Source organism: Cyprinodon tularosa, unplaced genomic scaffold (genome assembly GCF_016077235.1).
Source record: "Cyprinodon tularosa strain WSP-4 unplaced genomic scaffold, ASM1607723v1 ctg410, whole genome shotgun sequence".
Lineage (NCBI taxonomy): Eukaryota > Metazoa > Chordata > Actinopteri > Cyprinodontiformes > Cyprinodontidae > Cyprinodon > Cyprinodon tularosa.
The window spans coordinates 563,114-588,364 of NW_024039131.1; the positions used below are offsets into that span (position 1 = coordinate 563,114).

Below are 25,251 nucleotides of genomic sequence, written 5' to 3' on the forward strand. Positions count from 1 at the left end.
ATTAAATTCAGGAAGTAGTGGAGCTGTGCATAGAGCCTATTACAGATAAGATAGTGTTATACTGTCTTTTATAATTGTTAAAAATTATTTTATATTTGAATACGGTACAATTAGGCTCATTCTCAGTGTTGTGTTTGTAGATGATTCCACTAAAAAAGAAAATAGACATACAGTAAGGAGCTATTTAAACAGTCAGACAGTAAGCAATATAGGACAATGATAAAAGGTTGTGTTACATTTAATCCTTTACTATTAAAATTGCACTTATACATTATATGATTATAGGAAACACAGATATCCAGTAATAATGATGCAGTGCAGCTTGTAGGTGAAGCAGCTGGCCCTCCAGTGCTTCAGGTGATGTCTAAATAAACCAGGTGAAACTAAAATATTTCCACATTAGGAGTTGTGGATGGAGAATATTGACAGACAAAATTTTTTTTTTAATCTTATATATTATATATATATATATATATATATATATATATATATATATATATATATATATATATATATATATATATATATATATATATATATATTGTATTTTTACAATTTTGGTATAATTACTGATCTAAGTGGATTGCTCTGTAGGGGAAAGGGACATTTATTTTACATTTATATTATGTTTTATAGTCTCCATTCACCAGTTAATGATTAATCACATACTAAATTAGTTGACGATTATTGAAATAATCAATTAATACGATTCATTTTTTCAGCCCTAGATAAAATACATAAAATGGGCTATACAGAGTAACTACAGCCCAGATGTTCAACTTTTATAGTGAAGTTAATATTTTAATGAATGTATTATTTTGCTGGATACAGAGAGAGCATAGTAGGTAAAATATAAGAGTGGGGTTTAACTCTGCACAATTGTATATCTTCAAAAGAAAATACTGTATTTACCTTCTCTATTAGTCATGCAAATGAAACCATTTACAAAGTGGAAAACAGTCCAAATTCCACATTCATCAGAGCCAGTGTTACTTCAAACATTGATAAACAGCATCTAATGAGTGTAGAGCTTATAACATTTTTATTAATGGAGCAAAATCATGCTTTTCTCTTTTAACAATGAATTCGTCTTATCAGTACGGATGCCCACATCGAGCATAAAAAAGGGCACGCATATTGCATAGCACCAATGACACCCGACCAATAGTGTCCCCACCAAAGTTCAAATCAAACCTACGCCCTTGTTACTGATTGATTCTTGCTTATTCCAATGCTTTCTAGTTTTATCGCAGTTTGAATCAGAACTTTTGATAATAACTGGAATTTCCTTCCATAGTCGGGCCATCATGGTTCATTTGGCATCTAAAACATCACCTGTTCTTCTTCTGCAGCAGATCTGCTGATTTTTCTGCCACATCTGGACACAGACTGGGTGTTAAACCCTGCAGTAGCCTCTGACAGTATGATTTCCTGCATAATGAGAAGTGTGAGTTGATCTGGTGGCGCTCTGAGGCAGTCTGCTTTGGAGCGTGCTAACATGTCATTGTTTTCAGAGATTGGAGAGGAGCAGAGGAAGCTGCAGCTGAAATCTGTCTGTAATTAGAGCCAACCCTAAAGAAGCTGATGGATCCACTTCCTTCTTAGATGGAGAGACTGTTGGACAAAGAAAGGATGCCTGGGAGCTGATAGACTCTGGACTCATCATGGTTTCATGTATGGACTCCAAAAACTTCTTTAGCTTTAAATCATCTTTCATCAAATGGAATGAAGACAAACAGCAGCAGCAGCCTCAGCAGCGATCCCTCTGATTCTCATGGGGTCCGCAGGCTGCCGGTAGAGGGCGCTATCAGTGCGGAGGAGTTTGCTTTTAGCGGCGCATTCTCCCTGAACGGTAAGAAAGCATCACAGGGGCTGCTGACAGGAAAGATGCAAGGCTTTGAAAAAGACATCATTACAAGCAGGTGATGCGTTCAGGTGTCTCATCCCTTCATTGCTGAAAATTATGCGTTCAGGTGTCTCACCCCTTCATGGCTGAAGGTGATGAAGCTGCATAGATCCTTCAGGATGAATTAGAGCAGAATACACATTTAGAGTAAATGTTGCTACTGATGGGAACCGGTGGGGGCCCATGGCAGACTGGGAGCCACAGGATGCGATCAAAGTTGATAGACGGAGACAGTTAAAGATAGCAGGCAGTAAATTACCTGTAGGACCTCCCTCCCTCCTATTGGCTCCCAGCTGGAGCTGTTCCTCCCTGCTGCAGTGTGATTGGCCCGTGGAGCTGCCAGTCTCCTCCCAGCTCCGCAGCTCAGAGTCACGGACTGAGTCTGGATCAGGCAGCGGCGCACTTTTCCTCCGGGTTCCAGCTTTTCCCTGCGTGGTGGTTCTGTTCGGACCGCAGAGCTGCTGGTCTTCAGAGACCGAGCGGACAGAGACATGAGGACCAACACGGGCGGAGCGCATCGCCTCTGGCTGCTGGCGCTTCTGCTGAGTCTGTGCGCAGAGGTGAGAAGTTGATCTGCTGCGCTCCTTGGAGCTAAGCTTTCTGCTCATGGTGCTTTTACCAACATGAAATCTCTTTAATGCAAATGTTTCCTCTCACCGGTTTGTTATATTTAATTGCTGAACTAAGTTCTAATAAAGTCTAAAAACTAAGGCTGGTCCTTCTTCTCTGCTGCATGAAAATGATCAGAAAACTTTTTATCGTTATTCTTCCACAATCTTGTTGATTTCTGGAGAGAAAATCTTCAGGAGGAAACTCTCTGCTGCGACCTGAGCTGCAGCTGAGACCTAAACTGGACCTGGAGGACCAGACATCTGAATGACCAGACACCTGGAGGACCAGACACCTTGAGGACCAGACACCTAGGGGACCAGACACCTTGAGAACCAGACACTTGGAGGACCAGAAACCTGGACATGGGGAACTAGAAAACCAGACCTGGAGGACTAGAAACCTGGACCTGGAGAAATAGAAACCTGGGGGACCAGAAGCCTGGAACTGGAGGACTAGAAACCTGGAGGACTAGAAACCTGGAGGACCAGACACCTGGAGGACCAGAAACCTGGAGGACTAGAAACCTGGACCTGGAGGACTAGAAACCTTGACCTGGAGGACTGGAAACCCAGACCTGGAGGACTAGAAACCTGGATCCGGGGGACTAGAAACCCAGACCTGGAGGACTAGAAACCCCGACCTGGAGGACTAGTATCCTGGACCCGGAGGACCAGAAACCTGGACCCGGGGGACTAGAAACCCAGACCTGGAGGACTAGAAACCCCGACCTGGAGGACTAGTATCCTGGACCTGGAGGACCAGAAACCTGGACCCGGGGGACTACAAACCTGCAGGACCAGAAACCTGGACCTGGAGGACCAGAAACCTGGACCTGGAGGACCAGACACCTGGAGGACCAGACACCTGGAGGACCATAAACCCGGACCTGGAGGACCAGACACCTGGAGGACCAGAAACCTGGAGTACCAGAAACCTAGACCTGCAGGACCAGAATCCTGGAGGACCATAAACCCGGACCTGCTCTTTAAGCCCTCACAGGTTCCAGAGAAACTGGGTTGGTTTCAAAGTTGGGGTTCCGACCCTGCTTGGGTTCCTTTGAAGCAGAACTAGACCAATAGATTGTAAGCTGCTTCTTCTCTGTTCGTCTGTCCTCCGTCTGCTGTCTCCAACATTTAGGATTCTATCTGCTGATCCTCATCTGTGACCATGAAACTCTTCTTGTTTTGCTTCAGTCAGAGAACTAAGCTGGAATCAAACCTTCAACCCAAAGATCTCTGATCATTTCCCATGTTTTGCTTCCTGTATCCTTGTCCTGTCAGAGGAATCCTCCTTATTTTCTTTGCTATTAAAACAGGAGATTGTCTTCACGTTTGATGAGTAAAGATCTAATTTCTAAAAGGTTTCACGAAAACAGTGTTTTTAATTGCTGTGAAATTAAAGGAAATGGGGAAATTGTTTTTTTCTTCAATAGTTTGATTAAACCTAATTATGATGACCAAATATTCATTAATAGGCCATAAGTTGGATTTCTTTCCTTTGCTAAAGGATTTTCAGACTCAGAAGCATTCAGGGAAGCATCCAGCAGATGCTGCCGATCGCTGGGATTAATACATGTCCTGATTTTATAATCTTAAAGCCTGAAAGTCGTTAATTTTGATGCATTAAATGAATAACAGAAACTGGACGTCTGGTTAATGGTCTCTGAACTCTGATCTAATCCTGGATCAGCAGCTTCATCCTCTCTCTGTCTTTCTCAGGTGTGTCACTCCTCTGGTTACTTCGAGCTGCAGATCCTCTTGGTGGAGAACCGAGGAGGTCAGCTCCTCAACGGTGAATGCTGTGACACAGTGGATGGCGCAGTGCGGGGGAGCTGTGGCCCGGATGAGTGCGACACCTACTTCAGATTTTGCCTAAAGGAATACCAGCAAGATCTGAAGACTGGCGGACAGTGCCATTATGGGTCAGAGGTCACCAAGGTCATTGGTGGGAATAGTTTCCAGTTCAAGGGAAGCCAGAAGGGCGGGCATGAGTCGGGAAAGATCGTCATTCCCTTCCAGTTCTCGTGGCCGGTGAGTGGAGCCCTGATCCTTCAACTGCTGCTTATGCAAAATGTTTTTCTCCATGAAGATGGTGAGAGATCAGACTGCTCTCACCTCTTTTCTACTGTGGCTCTAAATCCCGGTTATCCTTGGTTGCTTTCGGACGTCGTCTGTCTGCTGTCTGAACAGACTTATGAACGTCTCTGGCTCTTTTTTCATCCCATCATAGCCTAGTTCATGCTGTTAGACAGGTCCCGCCGTCTGAAATAGCTACCACTGTCTAAACTAGGTCCCACCGTCTAAACTAGGTCCAACCGTCTGAACTACAGGTGCTGGTCATAAAATTAGAATATCATGAAAAAGTAGATTGATTTCAGTAATTCCATTTAAAAAGTGAAACTTGTATATTATATTCATACATTACATACAAACTCATATATTTCAGATGTTTATTTTGTTTAATTTTGATGATTACAAATGACAACAAATGAAAATCTCAAATTCATCATATCAGAAAATTAGAATATTACTGAAGACCAATAAAAACAAAGGATTTATAGAAATGTTGGCCAACTGAAAAGTATGAACATGAAAAGTATGAGCATGTACAGCACTCAGTATTTAGTTGGGCCTCCTTTGGCCTGTATCACTGCAGCAATGCGGCGTGGCATGGAGTCGATCAGTCTGTGGCACTGCTCAGGTGTTATGATAGCCCAGGTTGCTCTAATAGTGGCTTTTAGCTCTTCTGAATTGTTGGGTCTGGTGTATTGCATCTTCTTCTTCACAATACCCCATAGATTTTCTATGGGGTTAAGGTCAGGAGAGTTTGCTGGCCAATTAAGAACAGGGATACCATGGTCCTTCAACCAGGTACTGGTAGCTTTGGCACTGTGTGCAGGTGCCAAGTCCTGTTGGAAAATGAAATCTGCATCTCCAAAAAGTTGGTCAGCTGCAGGAAGCATGAAGTGCTCTAAAACTTCCTGGTATGTGGCTGCGTTGACCCTGGACCTCAGAAAACACAATGGACCAACACCAGCAGATGACATGGCACCCCAAACCATCACTGACTAGGGAAACTTTACACTGGACTTCAAGCAACGTGGATGAAGTGCCTCTCTTCTTTTCCTCCAGACTCTGGGACCTTGATTTCCAAAGGAAATGCAAAATTTACTTTCATCAGAGAACATGACTTTGGACCACTCACCAGCAGTCCAGTCCTGTTTCTCTTAAGCCCAGGCAAGACGCTTCTGACGCTGTCTGTGGTTCAAGAGTGGCTTGACACAAGGAATGCGACAGCAGAAACCCATGTCTTTCATACGTCTGTGTGTGGTGGTTCTTGAAGCACTCCCTCCAGCTGCAGTCCACTCTTTGTGAATCTCCCCCACATTTTTGAATGGGTTTTGTTTCACAATCCTCTCCAGGGTGCGGTTATCTCTCTTGCTTGTACACTTTCTTCGACCACATCTTTTCCTTCCCTTCGCCTCTCTATTAATGTGCTTGGACACTGAGCTCTGTGAACAGCCAGCCTCTTTAGCGATGACCTTTTGTGTCTTGCCCTCCTTGTGCAAGGTGTCGATGGTCGTCTTTTGGACAACTGTCAAGTCAGCAGTCTTCCCCATGATTGTGTAGCCTATAGAACTAGACTGAAAGACCATTTAAAGGCTTTTGCAGGTGGTTTGAGTTAATTAGCTGATTAGAGTGTGGCACCAGGGGCCATCAATTTTGAACCTTTTCACAATATTCTAATTTTCTGATATGATGAATTTGAGATTTTCATTTGTTGTCATTTGTAATCATCAAAATTAAACAAAATAAACATCTGAAATATATGAGTTTGTATGTAATGTATGAATATAATATACAAGTTTCACTTTTTAAATGGAATTACTGAAATCAATCTACTTTTTCATGATATTCTAATTTTATGACCAGCACCTGTAGGTCCCAACGTCTAAACTAGGTCCCACCGTCTGAACTAGGTCCAACCGTCTGAACTAGGTCCCACCATCTGAACTAGGTCCCACCGGCTGAACTAGGTCCAACCGTCTGAACTAGGTCCCACCGTCTAAACTAGGTCCCACCGTCTGAACTAGGTCCCACCGTCTGAACTAGGTCCCACCGTCTAAACTAGGTCCCACCGTCTGAACTAGGTCCCACCGTCTAAACTAGGTCCCACCGTCTGAACTAGGTCCCACCATCTGAACTAGGTCCCACCGTCTAAACTAGGTCCCACCGTCTGAACTAGGTCCCACCATCTGAACTAGGTCCCACCGTCTAAACTAGGTCCCACCGTCTGAACTAGGTCCCACCATCTGAACTAGGTCCCACCGTCTAAACTAGGTCCCACCGTCTGAACTAGGTCCCACCATCTGAACTAGGTCCTATCGTCTAAACTAGGTCCCACCATCTGAACTAGGTCCCACCGTCTGAACTAGGTCCCAATGTCTCTCAAGGTCCAACCGTCTGAACTAGGTCAAATGGTCGTGGTTGTATGCCATCCATCCATCCATCCATCCACCCATCCATCCATCCATCCATCCATCCATCCATCCATCCATCCATCCATCCATCCATCCATCCATCCATCCATCCATCCATCATCTAACCCCAGTCAACCTCGGCAGATGGCCGCTTACACTGAGCCTGGTCCTGCTGGAGGTGGAGGTTTCTTCTTTTTCAAAGAGAGTTTTTCCTCTCCACTGTAGCTACAAGCATGCTTAGTGTGAGGGATTGCTGAAGATTCAATGAGTCGATGCAATTAGCTGGTTTACCTTAGATAGAAAACTTTGAATCGATCTGACTGGATGATCTGGTGAACTGTAAAGTGCCTTGAGATGACGTGTTGTGAATTGGAGCTATAGAAATAAACTGAATAGAATTGAATTGAATCCATCCAGCACCCATCCATCCATTCTTTCTGGCGATTAAGAAACAGGGAACTGATTCAGCAGGTTCATCCAGAACCTGCTGTGCTCCTCAGGTGGAGGAGTTCCATGGGAACCAGATCAGAGCTGCTTGAAGCTGCAGTGACATCAACAGATCTTTATCAGGGAGGCTTCATGAGTTGCGTCATTGGTTTGATTCCCACAGTAGCTGTTGATTGTGATTCATTGTTAGGAGGGACATCAGAACAGGAAGAAAGCCAGTAATCAGGGAATGTTCTGAAGGCTTCAGCTAGTAATCAGCCATCAGCAGAAAAACAAACACATAAAGCCTCTAATGACTGATTCTGTGACTTCCTGCTTAGCAGCTTTTAGCCTCATCTTAAGCCTTTGATCATTATTCATCATGACCTGGAACCAGTCAGTGGATGATGGAGTTATTGCTCACAGCTGAGGTGTAGAGGCAGCCTTTTCTATCCTGTTAGTTAAAGGAATAGTACACCCAAAACATGATTAGCCTTCATTTTCTACTCACCCCCATGCTGAACAACACTCTGGAGTACTTTTTTGATATCTCAAATGCATCTGGAGATCTGGGAGGCTTCTTGCTGTCTGCTGACATTCAAATAATGGAGGTCCATGGCGCCCGAGACAGAAAGGTCCATAAAAGTCCACAAAAACGTGTCAATATTCCTCCATACTGCTCGTCCAATGTAATCCAAGTGTCCTGAGTGGGTAGCATCCAGAATTTACTCGAAACGAAGTCATTTAGAACGTTTTAGATTCTAAACAGTAGTGTATAGGATTTCCTAATAGCGCCCCCATGCGCGCTCACGATTCTACGGAAGCCGGCAGACCAAACCGGAAGAAAGTGCGCATTCAGCGTCTGCTCTGCCGATAATGCAAGCGTAGAAGAAGAAATGTGCTGTTTACCTGTGCAAAGAAAGAAACAACGAAAGAAAAATGTCTGAGGACTTCAGTGATGAGGAAGAGCATGAGTTCTTTGCCGAGCTGAATGCGCTGGTTTGGTCTGCCGGCTTCCGTAGAATCGTGAGCGCGCATGGGGGCGCTATTAGGAAATCCTATACACTACTGTTTAGGCTCTAAAACGTTCTAAATGACTTCGTTTCGAGTAAATTCTGGATGCTACCCACTCAGGACACTTGGATTACATTGGACGAGCAGTATGGAGAAATATTGACACGTTTTTTGTGGACTTTTATGGACCTTTCTGCCTCGGGCACCATAGACCTCCATTATTTGAATGTCAGCAGACAGCAAGAAGCCTCCCAGATCTCCAGATTTGAGATATCAAAAAAGTACTCCAGAGTGTTGTTCAGCATGGGGGTGAGTAGAAAATGAAGGCTAATCATGTTTTGGGTGTACTATTCCTTTAAAAGGCCTGAGTTTATAGCACCTTGGTCAAGCCAGGAGACCTGACCAAAGTGCTTTACACTTCATTCACTCACTGATGGTGGTCAGCTGCATTGTAGCCACAGCTGCCCTGGGGCTCACTGATAGAAGCCGGGCTGCCGCACGCTGGTGCCACCATCAGCAAGCAATAAGGGTGAAGTGTCTTGTCCAAGGACACAATGATAGTGAAACATTGAACCATTAACCCAGGTCTTGGAGGTTTTGGTTCCAAGCTTTGACTAGACCTTTTCCTTGAGTTCAGGTTCAGGCCCTTCAGAGTGGAGCATCTCCGTGTCTGTGACCTGCTCTTCACCTGCAGATGGCAGAATTCATGGTTCCATCGTTGGACCATCTTATCCAGAAGTTTGGAGCATTAAAACAGCCCCACATTATCACTCTGCCACCACCGTGTTTAACTGTCCGATGGAGCTTTTTTTATTTTTGCATCAGATGGACCTGGACCTTGCTTAGAAGATGAAGTCCAACAAGTCTTTAGGATGTTTTCTGGAAAATATCAGACAAGACTTTGTGTTGTTTTAAAATGAAAATAACTGGAGATTAGCACATGGTCCTCACAACATATAGCAGAATGAGAATATCTATATGTGCGGATGTGTGTTGTGGGTTGTGGTGGGGGGGTATGATGGTCCATTTCTACAGGCTGTGGTCCTCCATCCATCACTCCCCACAGTCAGCTGTCAGCAGAGTGGGCCATGGAGTAGTAATCTGGGGCCCTGGGGGTGGATCGGGTTTCCACTGAGCTGTGTGACACAGGCGCTGGATGTCAGTCACACCAACAACTCAAACAAGTCAAGATCCTGGTGAATGTGGGCTGGGGACCCCGGTCCCTCACAGCCTCTCAGGTTCAGGCTCTGTCTGGTATTGGATCATTGTTGTGTTAGATACACTTTGAACACGGTAGCAGTGGCATCATGCTGTGGGAACCTGGTGGGTAGAGCAAAGACCTGGTCATTACAAGTTGGTTTAGATGAGGCCTGTCCACAGTCAGGCCTGAGGGGCCGGGTTCTTCCAGGGGTCCTGCAGGTTAGACGGTTCTTCTGGTTTAGATGGACTGAAGCTGGAATCATCTTCAACATGCAGGAGCTTCTAGGACTGCCTGCAGACACAGAGCTGCTGCATAGCCGCAAACATGAGCCTGAAACATGGTTTGATGTTTGAGTCTGCAGATTGAGGCTGCATGTCTAGGAATTCATGTCTGATGTGACTCGTGTTTGTTCAGCTGGTATCTGAGGGGTTATTTATAGGAAGCCTAATGGCTGCAGAACCTGATCATGGCTCAGAGGTTTGGGCCTGGGTCGGGGGGGGGGAGGTTCCATCAGAGGTAGTCAACTTAGACCAAATAAATGCCAGGGACTGGTGCTCAGGGCTATTTCCTTGGTCTCTGTTATTTTGCATTAAAGCAGCTGGAATCACCCCATCTTCACATCATGTCTCCTTCTGCTCTCATGGACGATTGTCGTCTATCCTGTAATCCTACAGCTTCTTAAGCCTAATGAACCCCAACAGCTGCAGGTAGCTGATACTGTATAACCACAGGACATCCCAAATGTCCACCGTTAGGGACAAAACTCTGTCCTTCAAACTCTACCTGCAGAGTGTGGGAGGGAGTTGGAGGATGGAGCAGCCTGCTGGCTGATTGATCACTGACGTCCTACAGCAGAACAACCTTCCAGGGTTCCTACAGATGTAGCTCTGCCTCTCAGCACATAAAAACATTTTATTACAAGTGAACAAATATCAGAAATATCCCTTATTGTCCCTCAGTGGGGAGATTTAGGTTTCCCAGTAGCAAACTGATGACGTGTCATTGAGAGCTGGGCTCTAGATGCAGACAGACACTTTTATAAACAACATAAGAGGAGGACATTAAAGAGAAGAAGGATAAAGGAATACTGATAGAGAACAAGTGGAAGTGAAGGTTAAAGCAGGGGCCCTGAGTGAAACAAAAGACAGTTCAGAATTTCAGAAATGTAAAAACTTTGCAAGTAATCAAATTAAGCTATTTTTCTGTATCCAAGCAACCAACTGACTGATAGAAGTGAATAAATAGAGAAAAAGCAGCAGATATTAAGACCTCCTGGGAGGAAGGATCTGTGATAACGCTCCACGGTGCATTTAGGGACAGACTTCCCACAAAGAAATGATTGGCCAATCACTGATCTCCTTCCTGCTGGTTTTCCTAAGTCTGATCGCATCAGAAGACGTTCTTCTCCACTACATGAGCTTCAGCAGATGAGCTGAAATCAGCCTGACCTTTTCCCAACTAGCGTCTCCTGAAACCAACTGTTTCCCAACGTCTCTCAGAAGGAGCTTCTTTTCCAATACTCTGAGGAATCTTTTACAAACTCCTAAAACCTCTGTGTCGTTTTAATAACAACCGCTGCACATGTTTACACTTTGCCCTGATGGTTTCTGACTGAAATAAAAATATAGAGCAAAGTAGAAAGAAGTGAAACCTCTCAGCAATAGGACTGGTTCAGCCGAGTAGGACTTGGAGGCTGAGGTCGTCTCTACAAATCAAACCTTGACAGCTGTGCAGCTTAATGTTTCTAATGAGCAGACATCTTAATCAGAGGAACCAAACTCTCCTGGTTGTGTGTTAGGTATTGATAATCCAAACTTCTAGCTTCTCTGCTTCGCCCCAATCCTCCCTGTGGAGGCGGAGTCAATGCTCTCAGCTCCCCGAGTTTGTACGGTTGGGGGGTGGGGTGGAGTGCGCTGTGTAGATTGGAGGCTAAAGAGGTAAAGGTCTGCAGATTTGTGCAGCTCATTTCTGTCCTTCTAAAAGTAGCTTCAGGTGTTTGCATGAATGAAAGGCAGTGAATATTAAACTGTAATAATGTAAAATACCAGATATGTTGGCTGAGCTTCCATCAGCTAGTCCAAGGACATAAAACTCATGCTGCGTTCACACTGGACGCAGCAGGGGCAGCAAAATCGCGTCTGCTGCTTCCTTTTTGCTGCTTGTACCAGTTTAGTTCTGACGCGGTTAAAAAGGTGTGTCTGACGCGCGTTGGGCAGAGCTACTCTATCCTTTCTTTGCCTTGCAGCTGTATTTGCTGTGATCAGTGGAAAATAAAGTCGTTTTAATATGTTTTTAAGTGAGAAAATCCACCTGAAAACTAAATCATTGCAGTCAGTTCATCCAGATTACCATCCTGCCTTCCAATATTATTTCTGTCGGAGCCGCTCAGACCCCCACATACCAGCGGCGCTGTCAGTAGGAATCCAATTCAACAGCAGCCTCTGGCCTGGTCGCCTCCTCGCAGTTTGCCCCGGCGGCTTGAAGGTGATTTTCACGTACGTAATCCAAACTGCAGGCACCAGGATAATAAAAGCGAACATATTCTGTCGGCAGGTTTCAGCATTTTAAGTTAATTTAGGCATTAATAAACTGTTTCAGAGGAGTGATCATAGCGCTCTGTATCATCAGCGATGTGTCTGTCTCACGGCCAGCTCCCAGATCAGCGTCTCTAATTGGTTGACGTGGCACGTTGAGCAGCAAAAGTTAAATTTTTCCATCTCGAGCACCAGCACGTTTGCAGCGCGTCGCGCTCGTCAGATGCTGAAAGTATGGTAAGCCAAGAAGGCCACTTTTCGCATTGAATAATCGCGTTAAGATTGAAAGTAACCCGCTAAAAAAGCGCGTTTTCCCGAGATTTCGCCGTGTTTTACCAACAAGCGCCGCCTTTTATGTGCGTCATGATGGTACTGCAAGACACGCATATTTTATGCGCGCTCTTACCGAGACAACTTGCGCAAAATACGCAAAAGACGGCGAAAAAAGCGGCCAAATCTCGGGAAACCTGGCGTCTTTAGAGGGTTACTTTCAATCTTAACGCGATAATTCAATGCGAAAAGTGGCCTTCTTGGCTTGCCATAGAAACGCTACCGATGCGCTGCTTCAGCTGCTCAGACGCGTCTTGATGCGCGTCAACCATTGACTTTGCATTAGGGCTGCAACTAACGATTATTTTAAAAATCGATGAATCGGACGATTATTTTTTCGATTAATCGATGAATCGGACAAAAAATATTTTTTATATTAACCTCTTTATTCCAAAATAAACATTTTAGACAGAACAAACAAGCACACAAGTACAGGTTGCTCATTAACTGTACTGGTGCAATATGAAAAATAAATGTTTGTGTTAAAACTACGCAAACTTACATGAGAAATGTAGCTGTACATCCACAAAATATAAGTAGGACTTATATTATATACTTCCATAAATTGCAGGATCTTCTTTACTTTATCTTCGCCAGAAGATTTAAACTTTAAAAGCCTTGCCCTCATAATTTGCAAGTTAATTTATTTATAAAGTAAATGTAAACGCTGCTTAAGCTAATTCAAATGAAATTAAAAGTAAAATAAGTAGCCAACCTTATCACTGTCTGTAACCTACTAACACGGTAAGGAAAGCATCAGATGAGCTACCTGAGAAACTAACGTTACGTTTCCCCACTTTAAAACCAAACAAACATGGTGGTTCCGTGCCATGTTAATTTCTTTTGAAAAAAGTTGCATGTTATCACTTTTTTCGCTTTACAAAGCGCAGGCTATTTAAATTATTGTGATCAATTTGCGCAGTCAATCCCGGTGCATGCGCGCTTCATTTGCAGTCTGGACGCTGAGGCTCTGACTGCAGCGCTGAGAGGGACTCCTGCGGGAGCGGGGGGAGGCGCCCCACGGCAGAGTAGGAACGATACATGCTTTCACGTAAGAGTCTCCATAAGCCGCCAGTGAAACCGAAAAAAGTCGCCAGATTTGTCGCTAGTCGCTTTTTTGAAAAATAGTCGCTGGAGGGGTCTGAAAAGTCGCTGAGTTGGCAACACTGCTCCTGCGGCGCTGACTCGCTCTGCCATATTTTTTTTTCTTCCTCTTTCAGTCAAGAGGCAGTGATGACGGCGCGGCAGATGACGCAATAATCGCGCGACACAACTAATCGATGATGAAATTCGTTGCCAACGCTTTTAAAAGTCGATTTTTATCGATTTTATCGATTCGTTGTTGCAGCCCTACTTTGCATGTTAACTCGCTGCTTCTGCTGCGCCTGCTGCGTCCGGTGTGAACGCAGCATTAGACAAGCTTTATTGTCATCTTGTACACAGAGTGTATATAAAAGGAAATTTCCCTGCATACAGCTTTTCTCCAGTGAATCAGCAGCTTAGCAGTGAAATGAACATTTTCTTTCATAAAGTGCAGCACTGATCAGATGTGGGAGAAAAGGAAAACCAGTTTAAAGTCATGGAGCAAAAGGCATATATATTGAAGGTTCAGAGCAGTGCAAATACATAGATATGTTGCAAAATGCAGTGGAATGGATTATGAAAAAAACAGTAATAGAATCAGTAAGTTGAACTTCAGCTTTTTTAGGGACACTGTTGGTCCTCTGTTTGAAAAAGAACAAATTAAAAATATTGATCTGATAATAATTGATGCAACCGATACACATCCTATGGCAGCCCTTCACAGCTAATTTCTACCGGCAGAAACGTAATCAGTAATATGTTACAATGATTACCTAAAGATTTTACAGTAACTAACGCTGAAACTAATTACTTTATAAAAGTCCCTAACATTTTATTTCTTACTTATCATGTATAAAAAAAGAACTATAGTTTCCTGGTGTAAGACACTTAACAGCAATGTGCACATGTATGCACGCATAACTGCAATGTGCACCATACGCGCACGTAACAGCAAAGTGCACATGTATGTGCATGTAACAATGGACGTGTATGTGCAAGAAGCAACAGCGTGCACGCGTACGCGCACCTAACAGCAATGTACATGTGTAACAGCAACGTGCCCGTGTACGCGCAGGCTTGCCTTGAATTGACAGCGTTCCTGCAGTAAAGCTGCTGAAGACTGAATGTTCCTTTGATTTTATGTTTGGGAATATAAACTTTTGACCCCGCCTCTCTCGCCCATAGACCACTGGAGAAGATTCATAACAAACACCTTATATCGCATAATTAACCCTTAGGTTGAATTTAAAATTCCAATATGAAAGTTTTTCAAACTCTTCAGCATTTTAAAACATAAAAAGTAACTGCGTAGTTACTTTACCTTCACTCAGCAGTAACTGAGTTACTAACTCAGAGGACGGCTGGATGTAGTGGGATTAACTGGATAATGGAGATCTGAAACTAGAGTCTATCCTCATCAGAATCCAGGATGTTTATTTTAGATATCTGGAAGTGAAAGCCAACAAACATCAATGGGAAACGTATTGTCATTTCTACTATAAAATTTACATTCAAGGCATGGCTCGTTGTTAGCCATCGCCCGATCGCCCGGGGCAAGTAGTTTTTATTGTCGGGAGAGTACAAATTTCAGATCGCAAAAAAAAATGATTTATCACTCAAAATTACTTTAAAATCACAGACATTCGCTGAAAACGAACCACAAGCATTGCCGGCGCCATCTTTGTTGTTTTGTTTTTGTCACATTCTCGCGTGATTTGAAAAAGGCAGCGTGATTTTCCGTTAGATGGCGTGATTCAGCTCTTGGGGAGAGAATTCTGTAGAGCAGCAGCCGGATGATAATACTAATTGTATGCGCACAGTGTAAATATTTCTATCATATGGCAGTCTTCTGTACAGTGGTCATACATTAGGCAAGGCAAGGCAAGACAAAAATTTATTTGTATAGCACAATTCAGTACAAAGACAATGCAAAGTGCTTTACATGATTAAAATACAGGAAGATAAAACAGAATCAAAGCAAGTAGGAAAAAAAAATGTTAAAAAATGTTCATTAAATTTTTTTTCTCTTGGACATTGGAGTGGTGCATTTAAATGTTATAGAGCTAAACATGTTAAATTGGTGAGTACTAGTAGTGTAAGTTTTTAATCTGTCATGTTTGTTTTTTAGATTTTTAACATTACAATTTATATTTTTCCAAGCACACAACAGTGTAAAGCAAAGTTTAGTTTGAAAAGAATGTGCAGGAAGGATTGAAAAGCATGTTAACACGGTAATGTAGGCTTGAGTTCATTATCTGAGGCATGCATATACACACCAGGAACCTGGAAACTTAAAAAATAATGAATTACAAAAAACATTTAAAAAACAAACATGTTTCATTGATATATATACAGAAATGAATATTAGGAACTATATTTATCAAACATTATACTGGGCAAGTAAAAATTGTTTCTGGGCAAATGAAATGTGAAAGTCACTTGCCCAAAGGGCAAGTGGTAAAAATCCTTAACGTCAACCCCTGCAAGGTATCAGAAATGGCCATTTTGACTTGTAAGAAATTTAGTTCAGATATCAATAATAAATGTTTTTAGTCAAGCTAAAAAATGTCAAAATGGCTTGCCATACCGATGCTCCAACGTGTGATGCTTGAGGCTCGACACGTGTGGCTACATTTTTGCCCTAAATAGTAAAACAGTAAATGGTCTGAACTTAGTTTCCTGACTCGACCAAAAGGCTTTACACCACATTCAGCTGCATTGTAGCCACAGCTCTGGATGCTGTTTGTCATTTTCAAAGCATCACCTGCTCAGATGAAGGTTTGTTCCACCATGAAAAGGTTTATATTTGAACTAAGCAACAACAGAGGGAAAACATATCCCTGTTTAAATGTATTCTCTGTATTTATTCTTCATTTTCTAGCATAGAATATAGAAATGCACAGAGGTAGGTCTCATCCTTTTTATGTAACAAAACAGGAAAAGAAAACATTAAAGCAACATAAATGAATATGCACTGGAACTAGAAGAGTACCTGACAGCTTTTAACTACATATTAACTTTAATATTTTAACATTTAACATGAACTGGGCTGTAGGCAGGGACAAAACCATCATCTCAGACACGAGGAGGACAAATATTTAGAGGGATTTATCAGTACTTCACATTGAGTTTCATCTTTCCTGTTTAATCTCTGTGAAAACCTTTTCCTAATCCCTGACTGGTTTCTTCCTGGAATAGATATTGTCAGGAAGTTCTAATCTCTCCTTACCTGTAAAGACCCTCCATCATTGTCCCTCATGCTGGCCTCTGGTCCACCTCCTTCCACACTCTGCTCTATCATCACAATAAATGATAAAAAATCTGGAAAGCAATGTTTGGAGCTGGAATTAGAAAGAGAAGCAGTAAACAGAGCTGTGACATTTAACTTTAACGTCACTTTTATGCCTTATTTTTCATCTCTTCTCTGACTCTCCTCTCTCTGTTGTGACCAAATCAATGTTAAATGACGTTAAACAACGTTACACAGTTTGTTTGGAAAAAAACATCATGTTGCTAACGTTCAGCTCTGCACAGCATCATTTCTGTGTCCATCTCCTGGGTCTCATGGTGCATTCAAAGACAGCTTGGAAATACAACTTTCTACACATTAATAAATACTTTACTGTTGTAACGGGTGATAACAGTGCTGGGGAAGGAGAAGGAACGTGGGGGCGGGGGAAATGTCCCACGTCCGTTACACCCAGAGCTGCAGGTCTATGTCCTGTAGTCCACACCATGTCATTTATCTTAACATTTCAAACACGTTTCTTAGATTATCAGCTACATCTAAAAAAAACAGTGTGATTTCTACAAACTTCTGCTGTAAAAACTGTGTTGGATGTATTTTATTGGATCTGATCATGATGAGTGGAGCTAAAGAAGCAGACGGCACAATGACTGCTGGGTTAGAGGGACGGTAAAGACGACAGAGCTGCAGCCGACAGGCAGGCAAACAGAGCTGCAGGCGGCGGGCGGGCAGACGGAGCTGCAAGCGACAGGCGGGCAGACGGAGCTGCAGCCGGCGGGCGGGCAGACGGAGCTGCAGGCGGTAGGCAGGCAAACGGAGCTGCAAGCGACAGGCGGGCAGACGGAGCTGCAAGCGACAGGCGGGCAGACGGAGCTGCAGCCGGCGGGCGGGCAGACGGAGCTTCAGCCGGCGGGCGGGCAGACGGAGCTGCAGCCGGGGGGCGGGCAGACGGAGCTGCAGGCGGTAGGCAGGCAAACGGAGCTGCCAGCGGAGCTGTGAGAGGAAAGAAGCAGCAGCAGGATGGTATTACTGGTAGAGAGAAGGGAGGCAGGGGTCAGCAGGGCTCCAGATATCTTCTGGGTGAAGGTTCAGCAGGATTTCTCCACTCTTCTCCAGCTGTAGAATCTATTGCCTAACATTTCCCTCACATACAAACTTCTGCAATCCTCATACATCTGGAGGGGTGGGTGGGCTGTCAAGACATTGATTGGGTCAGAAATGGCTCCTGCCTTCATTGGATGGCAGCGGTCCAGTTAGTGTTTGTCACTGCAGGCCTTATTTTAGCCATCGTCTCATTGTTGATGGTTACTCATTTACACACTTGCAAACAGTTTGGACAGGAAGTAGATTAGTGGTGTAGACGGGGGCTAATGATGCTATTAGCTGCCGATAAAACAGCCCATGCAGTCAGTAAAGTTTCAGCTTATGTAGAACAGTCAGAAAAGCGTGTCTTTGAACGCAGCACAGTGCTGCACAACAGCTCCATCCACCTGCCTGAGCTGCAGCCAGAGGTCAGAGGTCACTGGCCTGTGGCTAACACTGATCTGTTGCACATCTCTAATCTTCCCCTCTCAGCCAGGAGAATGGAGCCCAGAGATGGCTGGTGTTATCATGCATCCAGGCTGTGATGGACAAATACAGCTAAAAACGGAAACATCTTTATGCAAACAAAACTACTGCTGCTGCCATCAACGCCTCAGATTATACATGATGGAGCCTGTTTTTCAGTGACACATCGATGTTTTGGAGATGGCTGAACTAAAAATACAAACAAATAATCACCATGACTGGTTTAAGATTTATTTCTAGATTAACATGACCTGTTTCGTTCTTAGAGGGACCTTCTTTCAGGGTTGGTTTGGTCGGCGTCCACTAGAGGGCTCCACCTCTTATCCATAGACTGAGCTACACTCATTAAAGGGAATGGATTGTATCTGCAGGAGTCTTCCTGAAGTTCACGCGGCTGTGAAAGTGGACGCATGCAGGTCTCTGCTTCCTCTAGCTCAACATGATAACGTATTGTTACAAGTTTTAAACACAGGATGATGAGTGCGCTGCACCAAGTGGAAACAAAGGGCCGTCATTTCATTTTGTCCGATGGTCAAAACTTAAGGAAATAATAAACGGCTAAATTAACAAATCAATTGGTGGATGAGGAACGTACCTTTACAGCCCTCCTGCTTAACAATGACTAGTTCATCAATAAGATGAGTCAACCTTACATAACCTGACCAATGGATAACTGGCTTGCCTGCTTTATTCCTTTCTCCCAGAGCAGTTATGGTCTAGAGGCTCATCCTCCATGCAAACATTTAAGCCATGATGTCATTCTTCTCAGAGTCTTTAAACGTTCTCCGTCTAGAAGGCAGGAATCTCCTCTTGGACCTGTTATCAGTCTCAGTTTCCACTTCTCATAATCTCCTCCTAACCTGAACACCAACCCCACACCTCCCCGCCCATCTCTCTGCTGGTTCTGGTCTCTCTTCTCATGCTACCAGATCCAGTTCCAGCTCAAAGGTCCAATCGCGGCTCTGCCATTTAGGAACTTATCCTCATTCACAGGATTTTTAATGGTGATTTAGTTTTCCATGTTAAGGAAAGCTGTGTTTCCACCTTGAATCTTTCTCTCTCAGAGATCACTGGGAGCAAACTCTTTAAATAACCCTTCATAATGTTTACGTAGTAAATAACTTGGTTTGCTTGTAGAAATTGTTCTAAATTCATGCTCTTGCATTGGTTATCTGAACTTCAGCTGGTTCTGCTCTGAGCTCGGCTCTATTGCTGTGCTGGGGTCCGTTTCATGAAGCAGGTTTAACAAACTCAGATTTAAGTCCTCAACCCTAAATTGATCTAGCCTAAAGTCGGGAACTCTGAGTTGTCAGGAACAAAGAGGCTAAGATGGAGCCTTGTTCTTCATGTTCTCCTCCTGCTTCTTCTTTTTCTTCCCCCTGCTTGTTCATGTTCTGCTCCTGGTTCCTCATTCTCTCCTCCTGGTTCTTCATGTTCTCCTCCTGGTTCTTCTTTTTCTCCTCCTGGTTCTTCTTTTTCTCCCCCTGCTTGTTCATGTTCTCCTCCTGGTTCTTCATTTTCTCCTGCTGGTTCTTCATGTTCTTCTCCTGGTTCTTCTTTTTCTCCCCCTGCTTGTTTATGTTCTCCTCCTGGTTCCTCATTCTCTCCTCCTGGTTCTTCATGTTCTCATCCTGGTTCTTCTTTTTCTCCCCCTGCTTGTTCATGTTCTCCTCCTGGTTCCTCATTCTCTCCTCCTGGTTCTTCGTGTTCTCATCCAGGTTCTTCTTTTTCTCCCCCTGCTTGTTTATGTTCTCCTCCTGGTTCTCCTCCTGCTTGTTCATGTTCTCCTCCTGGTTCTTCATTTTCTCCTGCTGGTTCTTCATGTTCTTCTCCTGGTTCTTCTTTTTCTCCTCCTGGTTCCTCATTCTCTCCTCCTGGTTCTTCATGTTCTCCTCCTGGTTCTTCTTTTTCTCCCCCTGCTTGTTCATGTTCTCCTCCTGGTTCTTCATTTTCTCCTGCTGGTTCTTCATGTTCTTCTCCTGGTTCTTCTTTTTCTCCCCCTGCTTGTTCATGTTCTCCTCCTGGTTCCTCATTCTCTCCTCCTGGTTCTTCATGTTCTCATCCTGGTTCTTGTTTTTCTCCCCCTGCTTGTTCATGTTCTCCTCCTGGTTTCTCATTCTCTCCTCCTGGTTCTTGATGTTCTCATCCTGGTTCTTCTTTTTCTCCCCCTGCTTGTTTATGTTCTCCTCCTGGTTCTCCTCCTGCTTGTTCATGTTCTCCTCCTGGTTCTTCATTTTCTCCTGCTTGTTCTTCATGTTCTCCTCCTGGTTCCTCATGTTCTTCTCCTGGTTCTTCATTTACTCCTCCTGGTTCTTCATTTTCTCCTCCTGGTTCTTCTTTTTCTCCCCCTGCTTGTTCATTTTCTCTTCCTGGTTCTTCATGTTCTCCTCCTGGTTCCTCATGTTCTCCTCCTGGTTCCTCATGTTCTCCTCCTGGTTCTTCATTTTCTCCTCCTGGTTCTTCATGTTCTCCTCCTGGTTCCTCATGTTCTCCTCCTGGTTCTTCATTTTCTCCTCCTGGTTCTTCATGTTCTCCTCCTGGTTCCTCATGTTCTCCTCCTGGTTCTTCATTTTCTCCTCCTGGTTCTTCATGTTCTCCTCCTGGTTCTTCATTTTCTCCTGCTGGTTCTTCATGTTCTCCTCCTGGTTCCTCATGTTCTCCTCTTGGTTCTTCATTTTCTCCTCCTGGTTCTTCATGTTCTCCTCCTGGTTCTTCTTTTTCTCCCCCTGCTTGTTCATGTTCTCCTCCTGGTTCTCCTCCTGGTTCTTCATTTTCTCCTCCTGGTTCTTCATTTTCTCCTGCTGGTTCTTCATGTTCTCCTCCTGGTTCCTCATGTTCTCCTCCTGGTTCCTCATGTTCTCCTCTTGGTTCTTCATTTTCTCCTCCTGGTTCTTCATGTTCTCCTCCTGGTTCTTCTTTTTCTCCCCCTGCTTGTTCATGTTCTCCTCCTGGTTCTCCTCCTGGTTCCTCATGTTCTCCTCCTGGTTCTTCATGTTCTCCTCCTGGTTCTTCATTTTCTCCTCCTGGATCCTCATGTTCTCCTGCTGGTTCTTCATTTTCTCCTCCTGGTTCTTCATGTTCTCCTCCTGGTTCTTCTTTTTCTCCCCCTGCTTGTTCATGTTCTCCTCCTGGTTCTCCTCCTGCTTGTTCATGTTCTCCTCCTGATTCTTCATTTTCTCCTGCTGGTTCTTCATGTTCTCCTCCTGGTTCCTCATGTTCTCCTCCTGGTTCCTCATGCTCTCCTCCTGGTTCTTCATTTTCTCCTCCTGGTTCTTCATGTTCTCCTCCTGGTTCCTCATGTTCTCCTCCTGGTTCCTCATGCTCTCCTCCTGGTTCTTCATTTTCTCCTCCTGGTTCTTCATGTTCTCCTCCTGGTTGGTTCTTCATGTTCTCCTCCTGGTTGGTTCTTCATGTTCTCCTCCTGGTTGGTTCTTCATGCTCTCCTCCTGGTTCTTCTTGTTCTCCTCCTGGTTGGTTCTTCGTGTTATCCTCCTGGTTCCTCATGTTCTCCTCCTGGTTCTTCTTGTTGTCTTACATAAACTGGTTAAGCTCACAGTAAAGGTCTGCCGGTTTGTTTGTTACCAAATTGTGACCTGTATCTTCTCACTGCTTTGCTGTGAGAGACGTGAATGAGGTGACGTGATCCCACAGCGCCGCAGAGGAGCTGATTAGATTAGCTGAGGCAGAGGAAGGTGTCAGACGGGGGGGCAACATGTTTTATTCCTGCTAATAGAATAACAGGCTGTTCTCCCACCTGTAAAAACTGTTAATTAGCTGCTTGAAGGTTTGAAACTCAACCTCAGTTAACTTTGTTCTTTAACTCTTTAGAGACGGCCAGTCGCCTCCATGTAGGGAGGGGCTGGTCCAAATGCTGCGCCTCCTGTTAGAGTCAGATTTTCACCAAAAATAAAATACATATCCTTAACCAGGATCTCTGAAGCAAGGTTTTGTTTGAATATTACCAGCAGTTGGTAACTACTGCAGGATGCCGACATCTTCCTCCTTTCAATCCTGGTTAGATGGTCGGAGAGCAGCCAGGACCACAGAAACTTTAGACTAATCCAGCCCTAAAGGTCTCGCAGTGGTTCACTAATGTGACTCTATTGACCTCTGATCCATAGTTATGTCTCTGTAGGCTGGATGTGGTCTCCGGCAGCAGTGTGCTTGGATACAACGTGTTCTGAGATACGTGAGGAAACCACTCCCCTCTGAAACCTTTCTAGAGATAAAGGAGCAAACCAACATGGCGGCACCCATAACATTCAGTAAGTTTGCAGAGAGTCAGGCGAAGAAGGCAGCCTTTGGTGAATTTACTTGACAGAGTCGGCTTTAGAGAAGTGGATATGACAAACGATAGCCTAATCAGGGCTTCCAGACGCAGGAAACATTGACAGACGTTGATGTTCATCACACTGCTACGCAGAATCCTCCCTGGAAATCATGTGGCACGGTAGGGAATCTAGGATTTTTATTAATGTCTGAAATGTCCTGATTAGGGAGGCTGACTGTGAGGAGATGATGCGGTCTGCTCATACGCTCTTTGTTATCTTAGAACCGAGCCAGAACTGAACCCCGCCAAGCACTGCTGATGAACTAGTACCATTTTGGCGCGGTTTGGTTGTGTCTGGCACGAACCGGGTCAGTCCTGTGTACCATTTACACTCAGTTACCTTGGTTACCGTGCCTGGTTTCCACAGTAAAACCCCGTCCCTGTTCTTCCAGATGTTTTAGGACTCCTGAAGGAACAGTTCATGTCAAATCTAAAACATGCCAGCTGTTGATTTAAGAAAAACAACATGAATGTTAAAGCTTTCAAACTGGTAATTAAACAGGTCAGCAGCTTTCTGCAGGTTTCATCTGGATGTTTAGAGACTTTAGTGAGTGGTCCTAGAGGTTGGAAGGCCTCCCTACCAGCACTCTAATCTGTAGCTCCCTCCACGGATTCTCTGTCAGGAACCTGCCAGGCTGATATCACCTGCAGTCAGAGGAGAAAGTAACTCCTTTGGGATTAAAGCTAACAACCTTTCTCCAGGAAGCAGAGTTTCCCTCCTCCATCTAAACTTCCCTTTTTTTTCTTGCCTCCCAGAGCTCACATGTTTCCTTATAAATACGTACAAGCCAATTATCACTTTCCTCTCTAGAAACCACAGCTCTATGAGACTCATGAATCCCATCGATGTCTCTGCTGCTGCTCAGCTGTCAATTGGGGTGGGGGGCGGTTAGTCTCTGTCTCCTCCACCATCCTGTGTGTTGGCAGGTTTCAGCAGCTCAAAGGAAGTTGAATTGGTTGATTATGAAGCCTATATATGTCCCAGGATGACCTTTGACCCAGAGCAGGTGGACAGAGACACATTGGCTGTTTTTCAGTTCACCATAACACGATTACAGACTCGTGTTCTCATCAAGTGTGTTCTACGTAGAGAAGAACCCAGGAAAGGCTAGACTCGGGGAGAACAGGAGCATTCAGCATAAATCTGGGTCAATTGGAACAGGAGCGTACTGATGACATCACCACATTCAAAGCTAGTCTGGAGCTGCATTTTACCTCCTTAGTAATAGAATTTAAAATGTCCAAGCTCCATCTGATATCAGACAGAGCTCTTCGCCCTCAATCTGCAGGTTTACTAGTGGTTCCTTGAACTTCTAAAAGTAGAATGGGAGGCAGATCTTTTAGTTATCAGGCTCCTCTCCTGTGGAACCAACTACCAGTTTTAGTCCGTGAGGCAGACACCCTGTCTACTTTTAAGGCTAGGCTTAAAACTTTCCTTTTTGATAAAGCTTATAGTTAGAGTGGCTCAGGTTATCCTGAGCTATCTCTATAGTTATGCTGCTATAGGCTTAGACTGCTGGAGGACATAGGGACCCCTTTTTCATCATTCTGCTTCATTCTATCTCTATTCCCCCACTCTGCAGAATCTGTTATTTCAATCTCTAACGTTTTACAGTACCCTCTCTGCTTTTTCTCATAGAAGCTTCATCTGGTCTGTTCCTGTTTGGCTGTGACTCCATCCTGGAGAGAAATATCAGCTGCACTGCTGCCAACAACACCTTTGTTTATAGATTTTGGGGCTTTGCCTTTTTTTTCAGTTACCTATGGCTGCAGCAGTCGGGGCTAACGTTACCCTTGGAGCTCCGCTGGTTGCTGCAGTCCTCTCAACATCAGAACTTTTTTAAAATAATGCACTACATCAGTAAATGGGTCATATAGTGAAGCTTAATGTACTTTTACTGAACAACAGCAACAGAAAAGAGAACTTTTAAATTAATACTCTGAGCTCTGTGAGCGCTAACCTGGAAGCTGCTGCTGCCGCAGTGCATGCTGGGACAGCTGTCAGTCTGGAGAACAGACAAATCTGCTCTGCATGCTGGGTAAAGAGGGAGGGGCCAGAACAACATCCGGAGACTTTTTCCGTTCTCAGTCTGCTGTTCTTGTGAATTAGAGCAGCACTAGGGCTGAGGCTGATGATGTTTCGCAAGGACACGAGAACGCACAAGAACACGTATTGAGAAACGGCCAGAGACTGATATGGACCTTCAGTGCCTCCTAGATGCACTCAGAAATTCCATCACAGATCCTTCCTCCCAGCTGGTGGTAGACTGGTGGTAGACCCAGTAAGTGTTTGGCACCATGGTTCTGGTTTTCACTGATCTCTTTTTCATCTTGGTCACTATCAGTAGTGATTCTGATACAGCTCTAAGATTTAATGTGAAACCACTTTCCCGGGATCTGCAGTGACTCTTATAGTTCTGTCTTTGGAGGCGTCGGAGTGATTCTGCTAACTGGATCCGGGTTTCCAGGGAAACCAGTCCCAGAGGACCACTTTGAATGAAATGTCCTACTTACCTTCT

The 25,251-nt window shown here is 44.3% G+C and overlaps 2 protein-coding genes across 3 annotated transcripts in view; one reads left to right on the forward strand and one right to left on the reverse strand.

The window, feature by feature from the left end:
* The first annotated feature begins 2,257 nt into the window (after positions 1 to 2,257).
* The window catches only part of LOC119792148 (protein jagged-2-like), a 72,562-nt gene continuing 49,568 nt past the window's right edge, over positions 2,258 to 25,251 (forward strand). Inside the window, exons 1-2 of one of the 2 annotated variants that reach the window (XM_038298640.1) lie at positions 2,258 to 2,466; positions 4,237 to 4,548. In XM_038298640.1, the coding sequence (XP_038154568.1) occupies positions 2,398 to 2,466; positions 4,237 to 4,548 (381 nt within the window). In that variant the 5' untranslated portion in view covers positions 2,258 to 2,397. The remainder of the gene's footprint in view (positions 2,467 to 4,236; positions 4,549 to 25,251) is intronic. The other variant, XM_038298638.1, reaches the window with a different exon arrangement.
* Positions 9,053 to 25,062, reverse strand: LOC119792152 (golgin subfamily A member 6-like protein 22). Its single transcript, XM_038298646.1, is given in 5 exon segments — positions 9,053 to 9,126; positions 17,541 to 17,826; positions 18,998 to 19,010; positions 20,323 to 21,773; positions 24,973 to 25,062. Coding segments are annotated over 5 exon segments (1,914 nt in total).